The sequence below is a fragment of the Eulemur rufifrons genome, chromosome 5, assembly GCF_041146395.1.
Source record: "Eulemur rufifrons isolate Redbay chromosome 5, OSU_ERuf_1, whole genome shotgun sequence".
Lineage (NCBI taxonomy): Eukaryota > Metazoa > Chordata > Mammalia > Primates > Lemuridae > Eulemur > Eulemur rufifrons.
The window spans coordinates 38,128,415-38,143,167 of NC_090987.1; the positions used below are offsets into that span (position 1 = coordinate 38,128,415).

Below are 14,753 nucleotides of genomic sequence, written 5' to 3' on the forward strand. Positions count from 1 at the left end.
GAGTAGCCTGTTGAATTAGGAGGGAAGCCAAGAGAGTGTAAAATCTTAGAAGCTAAGTGAACAAAGTGTTCTAAAACTGAGAGAATTATTAACTGTATCAAATTTTGCTGATTGGTCAAGTAAGATGAGAATTGAAAACCAGCCTTTGGAATGATTGATCAAGATGATGGGTATTTTTGGTGGAAGGATGGGGGCAAAAGCCTGACTGGAATACGTTCATGAGAAAAAGGGAAGAAAAGAAGTGGTAACAGTGAGTTAAGACAGTTCTTTCTCATTATTTTTTGATATAGGAAAACAAAAATGGGTTCATAGGTGGAGGAAGATGTAAGGTCAAGAAAGATTTTTTTTTTTTTAGAGATGGAAAGATAGTAAATCATGGCCGTACACGGTGGCTTACGCCTGTAATCCTAGCACTCTGGGAGGCTGAGGCAGGTGGATTGTTTGAGCCCAGGAGTTCGAGACCAGCCTGAGCAAAAGCGAGACCCCATCTCTACCAAAAAAAATAGAAAGAAATTATCTGGACAACTAAAAATATATATAGAAAAAATTAGCCGGGCATGTGGCGCATGCCTGTAGTCTCAGCTTCTCGGGAGGCTGAGGCAGGAGGATCGCTTGAGCCCAAGAGTTTGAGGTTGCTGTGAGCTAGGCTGATGCTACGGCACTCTAGCCTGGGCAACAGAGTGAGACTCTGTCTCAAAAAAAAAGATAGTAAATCATATTTATATATTGATTGGAATGAATAATTAGAGAGGAGAAATTGATGAAGCAAGAGAGGGGGGTAAGAAAGGGACAATTGCAGGAGCAGTGTATTTGAGGAGTTCAAGGTCACAATCCCTAACACTGGTACCAACCCTCTGATACCAACTATAAGAGTTCAACCAACTGTGAAGTTATAGGGGACAGTCTCTAAGACTGGCCTCACTGACAGCAGTTGCAAATTTGGGAGTTCCCAAAACCACCCTGAAGTTTGATAATTTACTGGAAGGACTCATAGAACTTGCTGAATGCTATTATGCTCACAGTTAAGATTTATTACAGAGAAAGGATACAGTTTAACATCAATCAAGGGAAGAAGTGCATAGGACAGGGTCAAAAATTTCAAGTACAACAGAAAATTTATAAATGGCTCTTTTTTTTTTTTTTTTTTTGAGACAGAGTCTCACTCTGTTGCCCGGGCTAGAGTGAGTGCCGTGGCGTCAGCCTAGCTCACAGCAACCTCAGACTCCTGGGCTAAAGCGATCCTCCTGTCTCAGCCTCCCGAGTAGCTGGGACTACAGGCATGCGCCACCATGCCCGGCTAATTTTTTGTATATATATATTTTAGTTGTCCATATAATTTCTTTCTATTTTTAGTAGAGACGGGGTCTCACTCTTGCTCAGGCTAGTCTCGAACTCCTGACCTTGAGCGATCCACCCGCCTCGGCCTCCCAGAGTGCTAGGATTACAGGCGTGAGCCACCACGCCCGGCCTAGAAAATTTATAAATGAAGAACTTCAAATATTTTATTTTATAGAAGTGTCATGTTTGATCCCTATAGTGGGTTTGAATAAATGAGAATTATGTGTACTCTCATCTTTCTTTACTGTTAAAATTGGTTAGTCTATGAAATATTGTTAATAGTACAAGTTTGGATTATAGTTTTAGGTATATTTCAGCCACTACATTGTAGTTCAGACTAGATATTTTGTTATAACTGATCAGTATTGCTAATAATGGATGAGTTTTTCAAGGATGTAAATTTTCTCCAATAACATTTTTCTGGTTATAAAAATAACTAATATTTAATATGAAAACCTGGAAAATATAAAAAAAAATGGAGCATAAAATAAAAGTCACTCCTAATCTTGCTATGTAAGTTAATTACTCTATAGACAAATCCACTTAAGTATAGTAGCTTTTACTTAGGATCCTCGTAGCAGCAGTTTGAGTACTTACAATTACAAATTATTTGTAAATATGTGTTTAATTATTTTTCTCTAGACTCTTCTAGTTCCATGAAGTCAGGAACTGTGTCTTGTTTTGTTCACTACTTTATCCTATATGTCTACTGACTGATTAGCTAGATATATATCCTCCTGCCAAAACAAATTAGAAAACCAGCATCCTTCTAAGTGATATTGTCATCCATCAACTGTCATTCCAGGAATGAAACAAAGAAGGCATTGTTGGTTACTGTCGACAATATAGATGACTGTCAGGTATACCAAGACCTTTTGGGTTTGGGAAACAAAATCCAGGTGATTTTCAGTGTAGTAGATGATAAAATTTAGCTTCATTATTTTAAAACTTTTCTATTTTGAAATAATGATAGGTTACAGGAAGTTACCAAGGTATTATACAGTAGTGTGCACTTCCCCCAATGATTTCTAATCCCTGGTAACCACTATTATATTTTCTCCATTTCTATCATTTTGTCATTTTGAGAATATTGTGTAAATGGAATCATACAGTATGTGACCTTTTGAGATTGACTTTTTTCATTTAACATAACTAATACTCTTGAGTTCTAGCCAAGTTGTGTTATATCTCAATAGTTTATTCCTGTTTATTTGCTGAGTAGTATTCCATGGTATACATATACCAGTTTGTTTAGCCATTCACTTTTTAAGGGACGTTTTGGCTTTTTCCAGTTTTTGGTTTTACAAGTAAAGGTGCTATAAACAATTGTACATATGTACATGATTTTTATTTGGACATAAGTTTCATTTCTTTGGATTAAATACTTAAGGGATACAATTGTTGGATCATATGGTAAGTTTTAACAGATTACATTTTAACAAATATCCCAAGTCATGCATATTTCCCTCAGATTTTTCTGGGCAGGGCAATCTTCTGTGCCAGACAGTTCATAACTTTTAGCTTTCATAGTAAGTAACACAAAGCTAGATGTTCTAATGTAGCCCATCTCCTTGGCTTTCTACCTGGGCAAGTTAGAGTCTTTACTCACAGCAGTTGTCACTTGTGCCACATAAATCTAGTGCTTTTGGAGTTCATCCTACAACATATGTTTATAAGTGTCTTTATGGTTTATTATTATGATATGGTATAGTTGAAACTATTTAAGAGGGATCATTTTAAGGGGGTTGTCTAATATCCTAGCTTTTTATTTTGCTGGATTTATTAAGCCACAGCACATCCCTTTTCTACTTCTCAGTCACCAGAAAGCTAAATACATAATCTGATTCCCAGACTAGTTTGTAAATATGCCTGTAATTTAAAATTATGTCGTGGAGAAATCCATTATTTCTTAACTCAGACTGCTGACATTTTGAGGTGGATAATTGTGGGGGCCTGTCCTGTGGAATGTTTAGCAGTATTTCCGTCCTCTACCCACTAGGTGGCAGTCGCAACTCCCGCCCCACTAGTTGGAACCAACAATGTCTCCAGACTTTGGTAAATGTCCCCTGGAGTACACAATTGCCCATGGTTGAGAATCACAACTTAAAGAAGTGGTTAATGTGAATAACTGCATATACAGATGGTTTGTGTCACTAAAGAAACAAATTACATTAACAAAACTTATTGATACTATTGTTTTAATTTATGAGAGTTTCTCTAAAAATGAAAAATTTTATATGTTAATGAGCTGTTATTGTTTTTAATAGCTAGAAACAGGGTTCTTATTTTTCATTGGTTGCTAGGAAACTTAGCTAAGTTTGCGCTTAGTTGCAATGACTTTACTAAGCTTCTGGGATAATCACCTTACATTTTCTTAATTACTTGGCTCTTGTTCGTTTATCCTTGGTGTTATATATACACATGTTATTATGAGTTACTTAAATTCTTAATGTGGACAGGTGTACAATTTAGGTAAGTAAAGAATCCTATTCCTTTTAAATGGTAATTTAAACATAGTAGGTCAGCTAATTGAGTTTGTTGTAATACGGGATTTTTCTCTTGCAAATAAATTATTAGAAATACCTTCAAATAAGAGTATAAATCTTTCAGCTTGAGATTGAGTGGTTAAGGAACAAGTAGTAAAGTGTGAGCAGTAAAGGATGAAATATGGACATGAAAATAGGCATGGGGAGGGTATTATCTATGCAATTTCATGGTCTAGTTCTTATTACAGCATATAGGTAGAGTGGACAAATTTCTTGTATTTAATGATTTTTATCTTACAGTGATAGAGATATACATAACTTTTGTGGGAGATGATGACATGGGAAAAGTATGATTTGACTTTGGAAAGGAGGTATACATAGTGGTTAAGAGCAGGGGCTTTAGAATTATCTGCATTTAGTAGCTATGCAACCTTGGGTAAGAGCCTTAATATTTGTATGGCTTAAATTTTCTTGTTTATAAAATGAAGTTGATAATACTACCTGTTTCATAGGAGAGGGGAGAATAAGTAATACATATAAAGCTCTTAGGTTACTGCCTGGCTCATAATAAATGCTCATTAAATGTTAGCTATCATTTTAACCATATTATTAATATTTAATGATTAATGATCATGTTTATGAAGTTTCAGTGTACTGGTTTACATCTGAAGATGTGACTATATGTGTGTATGTGGATGTATGTTGTATATATGTAGAATGTTTTTAAAGTTACATCATTCAAAATTCTTCACAGATTAATTAAAACAATGTTTTCTTTATAGTTGAGTTATTTTTGGTCTAATTGTAAGTCACTATGTATGCTGACAGTGCCCATCTTTGTATTACCATGGCTTCTGGCCTAGTGTCTAGCACATAATAGATACTGAATAAATTTGATTTTGACTTAAAAAAAAAAATCCTTCCTTTTGACCACTGACAAAAACTAAGTATTAACCATGTCCTTGATGCAAATCCAATAATGTAAAATACGGTAATTTGGATATATTTTGCATGTGTTTAAAATAAAGGACATTGTTTCATGGAGTATCTATTAGGGTATAAAACTCAAAATGGGAAGAAATAATGTGGTTATGATGAGTATTTGTAATATGTCCTTGCAAAATACTTGCAAAAATATATTCTAGGTAATTAAGACATTAATAGGGTTTTCACATGTGTATTACACTTTGTAGTACATCTTAACATCAAAATGGTTTATGTAAAAGATGAAAAAAACCTTTAAGCATGTAATGTGTGATGCCATTGTTTGTAGAAAATGGTTATAATAGATTCATTTTTTAATGTTATTTCACTGTGTAGTACAAATTTTTAGAATGTATTTTGGGGTAACCTTTTGAGATTTAGCACTCTTATTTCCATTAGTGTCTCAAGAGATATACATTGCCAGTGTAGCATATTTCATTATCATAAGGAAAATAATATGCTTCCTAAACAAGCAGAATTGAAGTCATAAAGTCATAATTTTTTTTCTTTAATGGATAAGACTTCAAGGAAAATGATGAAAAGTACCTTGTATTAGTAGTGCTCGCTGACTCCATTCTTTCTCTGGTTTTAGGCTTGATCCTGAATGATGTCGGGATCCTCAGAGGGAGGGAAGTGACAGAGAATAAAAGAAGGGTGGTAATTGAGCTCTTTGGGATTGGAACTGCTGACAGTCCCAAAAGAAAAAGCATAAGTGGCATGGTCTTTTCTATCTAGGGCTTAAGCTACAATTACTTTTCTCCTTCAGAGTAAAGCTTAGAATTTTTTGTTATGTATTTTTTTTCTCTTGGCTATTATGGTTTTGCTTTCTTTTGAATTTTGGTTCCAATGCGTATTATATGCTTTAGTTGTGTAGTTACCTTCTGTTACGATGAGATCTTTAGACAGTGTTGGAGAAGACAAGGTAAAACCTTCATTTGCTGAAAATGAATTATATAAATGCTCAGTCACGTTAACTATTAAATTATAAATCTTAATGTTCAATACTTTGAAATACATAAAATATATTTTTAAATTGTAACCTTAATTAAACTAGTGTTTTAGAACTTCTTTATTGCAAAATTTGCTTCTGAACTATGAAATTTGAGTTTATTTTTGAGTAGAGACCATGGAAAATAGCAGAACAAATATGCTTTGAAATCAAATTTGAGGTTCGTCTAGTTCCCAGTTCATATCTGTTAGTTGTATAATCTTGGTCTTTGGATTCCTTTGCTAAAACTTGAAAATTAGGATCCTCACCCCTGGTAGTTGTTAGTGGTTGATAGAAAGTGACTGTGAATGCACGCAGCTGGCAGTGTAGATGTGCATTCAATGTTAAGTTCTCTTCCCCTCCACACTTGACTGAACCACCTTGACTCTACATGAAGAATTTATTTCCTTGTTGAAAGAAAGGCCCCAGAGTAACTTTTGAGAGGCTTATGTTCATAATTTAAAATTAGAAGAAAAAAAGAATTTGAAGCGAAGTAGATGCACAGAAGGCGGCGAATAGAAGAAAAGGTTAGCTCTGATAAAGGTGTTCTTCAGATAAAACAGTTCTTCAGATTGGAAACAAGATGAAGTCTTCCTGCTTACATTGTTGCTGCAGTTGTATGTCAATAATATATGTAAAGAGGTGGGCTTGTATTTTTGTTTATTTAAATTATTTTATAGCGAGCTTTTGGCTCATCTGCAATTTTTCTGTAAAAATTTTCTAGACTCTATAGTCTTTGCCTTTTGCACTTTCTTCTTAAATTATCCCCAAGTCAGTCAAGGGAGAGTATGGAGCTATATAAGCAGTAAATTGTGAGATGCCTTATACGTACTTCTGAGACAGTAATGGTTATAATGGCAGAATGATGAGCTCCCCATACCAAAACTGGCCCACTGAACCTCTAAGGAGGTGCTTACATTGTTAGATGGCAGCATGGGACTTTATGGTTGTTGTTGATTATTTCATGTGATATATTTTTACTATTGTCAGTGTGATACTATAGCAGTGGTAGTTTGGCTATGCTGGTATTACTCACTTTGGAAACTGCATAGTTCAGATTTCTGAGACTACAGCTTATTGCAGTTCTCTGCCTAGGTGTTTTTAGGGTGTGTTTGTTGTGTATGTCTTTTAACTTCATAAGAAGCACTATAGCCCTTTGATTTCAAAAAGACCTTTGTAGTTTATAATTCTTGTAATTGGGAAAGGAAAAGAAGAACTTTAAAATTTTATCCCCAAATTAAAGTTTATGAAATTCTACCAATGTAAGCATATTAAATGTTTGTATAGTTTACCTATCTATCATTATATAATTAATGAGTATAGAAAAAGAGAACAAAGTGAGAATCTAGAAATTTGGTTTCTTTCCCTTGGTTTGGCTATTGATAGGCTGTGTGATTGTTGTGAAATTTGCTTTTGTTATGTATTCTAGTGTAGCATAAGGACTTATATCTTTTCCAGAAAGATTGTGTAGGTAAATATTATATAGTGCATAATGGAAAATATATACATTCAGGATGTTCACATATATTGCATTTATTTTGTTTTTTAAAAATAACTAAGAATACTATTCCAGTGGATTTCAAGCTAACTACCATGGATCATGGATTGGTTGTTTTCTTTTGTTTGCAGATTATTTTAGGCATATGAGCTTTAATTCAAAGACTTGTTTTTATTAATATTATTTGAAATCAGATTTTATTGCATTTATGTATTTTGGGGAGTATATGATAAAAGATGCTCATATTTTTCTTAAGATGTTAAAGTTATATACAAAAAATTGTATGTCTGTGATGTTGTGTCTTGCTTTCAGGTCCAATGATGCATCAGCAGCCTCCTTCTCAGCAATACAATATGCCACAGGGAGGCGGGCAGCATTACCAAGGACAGCAGCCACCTATGGGAATGATGGGACAAGTTAACCAGGGCAATCATATGATGGGTCAGAGACAGATTCCTCCCTATAGACCACCTCAGCAGGGTAAGATTCCGTTTGGGAAATTTTCTACTTAATGTAAATAACAGTAATGGAAAGGCTTTAAATTTTAATGATCTTTTCATCTAGGCAAAGTTAGGATTTTTTATTTCTTCATTTTTTTTTTTTTTTCCCCCTACAAAAGGGGATATAGTAGGTACAAAGGGTCACAAGGTAGATAGGAACTTCGTGGTGTACAATTTTCTCTTACCTGTTATTTTCTGGGAAAAGGATATGTGAAAATTTTGTATCAAAAGCTCACTAATTCATAGCAGAAAATACCATTTTGTTTTTGATAAATTACTAAATATATATTCAAAAACTCAGTTTTATTTCAGAGAACTCTAATATCAAAATCAGAAGCAAATTAATTTTCTACCAGTTTGAACCTCTTTTTTAAGATGTTGATGTTTCAGATGAGTTTCAGATGAGTTGATATTGTTTGATGTTGCATGGATGGTCTTAATTTTAGTAAATGTCCTATGTGGAGATGCTGTGTGTGTATGTATATGTGTGTATATATCAATAATTAAAAGTATCTGAAATGCCAAAGCATGGGAAGGGAATCTACAGCTGAGAAATAATCTCTCATAACATCAAATTAGAAAGAAAGCCTTTGATGACATAGAGAACAAATTATTTACATCTTGACTGGTTGTGGTTTTTCAGGCCCACCACAGCAGTACTCAGGCCAGGAAGACTATTATGGGGACCAATACAGTCATGGTGGACAAGGTCCTCCAGAAGGCATGAACCAGCAATATTACCCTGATGGTAATCTCGCCTAATGTTAACTTTCCCATTTTATACCCCTGCCCAATATTAATATAGAGAACTATATAAAACATTTTAATTGAGGATGAATAAACTAACAACCTTTCTTCTAAATTTAGAAACACTTCAGTACTCGACCAATGATAGCACTAGTTTATAATCTAATTCAGAGTATATTTTGTGTAACTATTCTGATAGTACCATCAGGAATCACGTTCTATCTTTGGAACCCTTATACAAAAGAGGATCCTTTTCATTTGAACCAAAGCAAATGTTATCATTTACTTTTTTTTTTAACAGCAGCTTTATTGAGTTATAACTCACATATCATAGAGTTGACTCATTAGTTTACTTCTGTGCACTGTATAAATATGTAGAGAATATAGAGCTTGAGTATTTTTCTAAGTCTTGTCATTTTAATTAATGTTGCATACTTCTCAGGAAACTATAGTTTACATTCGCGTTTGCATTTGAGAAAAGTTTTGGCGGATGAATTGTATCCGTAATACAGCTATCCAGAGATTTAGCGGAATGGGAAAGGAGATTGGAAACCAGATTTTTAGTTAGTTAGTTAGTGAGTTTTTTTAAAGTGGGAAAGTAGCTTATGAAAAAGTATTCAGTAAAGATGTACTGCATTTTAAGAAAATCTAAATAGTAATAATCCAAGCATATAAGTAGGTTTCCACTGTATAGTTCTTTCAGTTTTTCTGTATGTTTGAAAATTTTATACAATGTCTAGGAAAAAGTAATCAAACATACATTACAAAATGATTTGTATTGTTATGAAAGGATATGCCAAAGGTTTATTTATGTAAGCTCTTTTGGTGTAAATGTAAATTAACGAACAGAGAAACTAAGAAACTTAAAACTAAAGTAATAGCCATTGATGAAAAGCCAGTTAAGCCAGCAACAAGATTTAATTTGGTATATTTGAAAAATCATTTTGCCTATTATTTTTTATCATTATGTAAAACATGAAGGTATATCCATATTCAAGGACATTTGTTTTTACTGGAGAGGCTGTGACTACGGGGGCAGAGCAAATAACTGTCAAATTTTACATACACTAAATGTTTATTAGTGATAATGATGACATGTATGGATAATTCTGTTTAGAATACTATGTATTTTTTTAATCTCAGATTTTCTTTCCCTGAATTCAGAATATTGTATTTATTTCTTTTTCCTTTTACATGTAGACATGGTATTATGATTTTTTTAAGTTAAAAACTTTAGTAATTTATAGTATACTATAGATATCTTAAAGAGGTGAAATCTACTTCATTAAATTATATATATTAAGAAGTCTGCTGAAAATAAATGATTATTTTGTTTATTTAATTTTTAAATAATTGAGTTGAACTTGACATTGTTATTTAGGTCCTTGACTATCTCCTGAAATGTGAAATTTGTATTGTTATAAGTATGACCCTTCTAGTCAGAAAAGATAGGTTTTTTGGGAAACATCAAAACATCATTTTACTACATTAGTGGATTTTTACTTAAATGATATCAGTTTTGCCTAGATGTGTATTAATTTATGTCTGACATTTACGTAGAGTATTCTATTTATATCAACAATTAATTTTCTTAAATAGCTTTGGATATTTTCTCTCATGTCCAGATATTTATGCCAGTAAATATGTTGATTAGGAGTTTGCAAACTTCTATAGAGGACTGTATAGTAAATATTTAAGTCTTTGTGGGCCAGATGATCCTGGTCGCAACTGCTGAACTCTTATTGTAACGTGAAAGCAGCTATAGACAGTACTTTTTTTTTTTTTTTTTTTTTTTGGAGACAGAGTCTCACTCTCTTGCCCGGGCTAGAGTGAGTGCCGTGGCATCAGCCTAGCTCACAACAACCTCAAACTCCTGGGCTTAAGCAATCCTCCTGCCTCAGCCTCCCGAGTAGCTGGGACTACAAGCATGTGCCACCATGCCCGGCTAATTTTTTTCTATATATATTTTTAGTTGGCCAGATAATTTCTTTCTATTTTTAGTAGAGACGGGGTCTCGCTCTTGCTCAGGCTGGTCTCGAACTCCTGAGCTCCAGCAATCCGCCCGCCTCGGCCTCCCAGAGTGCTAGGATTACAGGCGTGAGCCACCGCACCCGGCCTAGACAGTACTTCATGAGTGGGCATGACCATATTCCAATAAAACTTTATTTACAAAAACAGGCCAGTGGTCTTATGAAGAAGACTACAGGCCATAGTTTGCTAATCCTTGATGTAGATATTTATGGGGTGGTTTGGAACATTTGAATACTAGAGCACTGAGTGTAATATTTATTTGTAACTATATTCCTACTTCCTTAATTAGGCATTCTTGTAAAATTTAGTTCAGATTTTAGCTAACCGAAAGGTTATTTCTGACATTTTCTTGGTGAAACTTAGTTAAAAGGGTGGGAATATTATATTCATTAAAGTCCAGTTATCTTGCAGGTAAAATTTATTATGCCTTAAAACTAAAGGTATACTCTAACATTGAGTACATTGGTAATTTTATGAAAGTATATGTTTATGATACTTGAGGTATTTCTCAAATGGTAGCAATAAGATATTTTTTTACATCTGAAAGTACTTTGAGGTATATATATATACTTTATGCAAGTAAACGCTAGAATGTGAAAGACTTGTTTCAGTTTCTTTCAGGGAAAAAAAACTTATGGAGCTCTTTTATATTTTGCATTGTTTTTAGCATATGCTGTGGAATTGGAGACCAGCAGAACAGGTGTTTGACAAAATATGATAATTGCTTTCTTTGTTCATTCTAATTTAATTCAAGTTATTTACATGTGAAAGACCTAAATGCTTTTATTCTCTCCTTTTTTTTAAAATGGAAAATAAAGTTTTCCCCCCCTCAATGAAGGATTATCAGATTTAAGACAATAAGTGTAATGTTTTAAAACTACTGCTTTTTGCTTTTAAAAAAATTTGCACGTTATCTCAGTATGAAAACAATCACATTGGTAAATCTTTGGCTAATGCAATTGAAATTATTTTTTATGTATTTCCATTTCTTTTTCTTTTTTTCAATTTTATCTGAAAGTTTAAATATTTTTAGGGTTTTCACTCAGTGGCCATTAACGTTTCTTCCTGTCTCTTGTCGAATTGATGTAGGTCATAATGATTACGGTTATCAGCAACCGTCGTATCCTGAACAAGGCTACGATAGGCCTTATGAGGATTCCTCACAACATTACTACGAAGGAGGTATCTATATACCTTCACACACATACACATATATATCCCCTTCCACGGGAATGAAAATTCTTGCATAAGACAACTTCTACCCATGCAAAGCTCTTGTAGAATACTAGTTGCTGGCTGTCTTGAAAGTTATAGGGAGCCCAGAACAACCAAAATAATTTCCTTACAAATATTTAAAATGTGTAACCATGACTTGCCATTTCTAACAACAATAAAAAGACTAAAACATTTAAAGATGATTTTTTCCTCAGTGGAAATTTTCTATTTGAACATAAATTCATTGATCCAATTTTTTTTTCTCGTGTGTTTACATATATATAATTTTACATATAAGTATAGTGCCTTTAGGAAACAGCTTGCTGATTTTGTGTAGCTAGTGTGTGCTCTTGTAGCTGTCTTTAATTTTGTCTTTTTTATTTTATTTAGCATAGTCATGATCTTATGACTGTGATGTTCCAGTAAATGTAATGCTCGTATGGCAGAGACGCTGAAAATGCTGCAGTTCAACCTTGCAAAATTGGCTTTAACTGCAGTTTGTTTGGCCGAAATCCTTCTGTTTGGTTTGAGTTTTTTCTTTGTTTTGTTAACTTTTAAAAATCAATATGGCATTTCATTTTGTTCTTGTGTTGTTGGCTATGCATCTTAGAGGGAAAAAAGTTAATTAAGCAAACTTCTCAGTTTCTTTTTTCCTCTTCTTCAATTATCCTGTAGGAAATTCACAATATGGCCAACAGCAAGATGCTTACCAAGGACCACCTCCACAACAGGGATATCCACCCCAGCAACAGCAGTACCCAGGGCAGCAAGGTTACCCGGGACAGCAACAGGGCTATGGTAATAGTTTATTGTAGTTTATTTTTGTCACCAAAAATATGATTACTGTTTTCAAATATGGAAGTGGATATTTAGTATTTATTTTTCCAAGAATTATTACTTTTGAAAATTCACAGTTTTAGCCCAGTCTACTATTAGAGTGTATATTTAAAATGTTGCTTTTAGATAAACTAGTAATCCATTTAAAAAGAACCGTAAACTAGAGATGGTTCATTGATCAAAAGTAAGGTGTAAAGTCATTTGAAAGGCAAGAAAAATGAATTCTCAGACCTGTTTGGCATTCATGACCAGCCAGTAGCTTTGTATGTGCTTAGAAAACTGATGATTGGGTAATTATTAGCCATATGTATATGATGCGCTTAGAAAATTTATTTCTAAAAACTGACAGTTACTACAAAAAATAACATTGACTTTTTGAGAACCAGTGAAGAGATCTGTTTAGAATGCATAAAGAAAATGTTTTTGTCATTCTCTATTTAAATGGCAATATAAATATCCATGGGGTAAATTTATTGCAGGTGTGTATCATATAGAGTTTAAGGGAAGTATAACTGTATTTTCCTATTGTATACTCACTATATCTGCTACCTGAATATCTCACTTTAGGTATGAGATAGGGAGTGGGGAATGATGAGGGCCTGATATTTCAGTCTTCAGGCTACTATAACCATTTTAGATATAGGAAAATATAGTTTTAACAATAGAGAAGTAGCTACTTATTAATACTGACTCCATCTCTTGATAACATGGTCTCTTTTTCACATCATAATGTCTTATTAGTTATTGATAAGAGCCCTTTTATTACCGTGGGCACCTCTGTCTACCTGTGATAGCAAATCTAAGAACCCAGGTCAGGCTGAAATTCTCTTGTTCCTTCAACATATGAAACTGAGATATTGGAAATCAGGTATTTTTCCAAAAAAAAATAAGTTTCCTAATTCTAGATATGACTTTAGAAATATTCCATGGATTTTCTTTTCACAAAGGTTCTTTCCTCCATTTTCCAAATGGCATTTCTCTTTCATAACTATTTAGTATTTGTACTTTGAAGAAATAGAATATTCTGGTTTTATTGCATTTGCATGAAGACAAATATATGACTAAATCAGGTAATTTCATTGACGATAGAAATATTTTCAGATGGAAGAGAGGGTGAAAGAAAGTTTGATTAATTTTTGGTTTAAGTAGTTAAATACCGTTCTGTTAAACATCAGGAATCCTAAAGGAGAAATTCCCATTTTGTTTATCCATGGGCTTCAGTTGTGAAACTTTCTTCTAATAGAAAATTTAAAGTTTTAGTAATTGAACATATAATAAATAAATAATAGACTGATAGAATTTATTTAAGCTTGAAACTTTTTGTTCTCCTTGACACTTCCCTCTGCAGTGAGTGTTTTTATGGCAGGTTTTGAATGGCTGTGGTAAAAAACATTTAAGTGTCAAAGCTTTTCAGCTTATGCTTTTTAAAGCATTCTTTACAATAGGCAGTAGAGTTTATAAAACAGACATATTTGTTTAGCGAACCAAATTAGTCCCTTGCCAACTCTGGAATTTGAAATCATTTTTATGGGTAAAGTGTTAAAGGTGATTGGTTCTCAGAATGTAACTTTTGAATCAAGTTTTTTCACATGCAACCTGTGGCTTTTCTTTACTTTCTATTTTAAAATATTGTGGTAATAAATTTATCAGTATAGAGTGTAGCCTATGACTCTTTTGGTGATTGACCATGTGAATTTAGACTCATACAGTTGTAAATATCATTGATTCCCACACTTTATTCAGAAATTATTTTAGTATTTTTCTTTAAGTCAGTCTCTTGCCTTTTCTTTTGCTTCTTGTTTGTACTGGTTAACTCTCCAATAGATATACTGATTGATTTTCTTATCAAAATGGAATTAACCTGCTTTACAACTCGCTGCGTCTTTTTGTAACCATTTTGACCTACAAATTTTGTACTGGCTAGCGCATATTATAATAGTTACGCTGAAGTAGCATTACACTATTTTCACTCTTATTATAACCATTGAAATTTATTTCAGAAAGCATTTGAGAAAATCATGGTACCAAACTATCCCTTTTAGTTTAGATATAAAAATGTAGTAATTTCCATCTAGTTTTAAATCCTTTCCTTAGTTCTAGGGATTTATTATATTTTTATGTGGGCTTCT

The 14,753-nt window shown here is 33.3% G+C and overlaps 1 protein-coding gene across 2 annotated transcripts in view; it reads left to right on the forward strand.

Moving 5' to 3' along the window:
• SS18 (SS18 subunit of BAF chromatin remodeling complex) overlaps nt 1–14,753 on the forward strand; it is a 66,954-nt gene that overhangs the window by 43,689 nt on the left and 8,512 nt on the right. Inside the window, exons 6-9 of one of the 2 annotated variants that reach the window (XM_069468169.1) lie at nt 7,607–7,774; nt 8,438–8,542; nt 11,662–11,754; nt 12,463–12,585. In XM_069468169.1, the coding sequence (XP_069324270.1) occupies nt 7,607–7,774; nt 8,438–8,542; nt 11,662–11,754; nt 12,463–12,585 (489 nt within the window). The remainder of the gene's footprint in view (nt 1–7,606; nt 7,775–8,437; nt 8,543–11,661; nt 11,755–12,462; nt 12,586–14,753) is intronic. The other variant, XM_069468170.1, reaches the window with a different exon arrangement.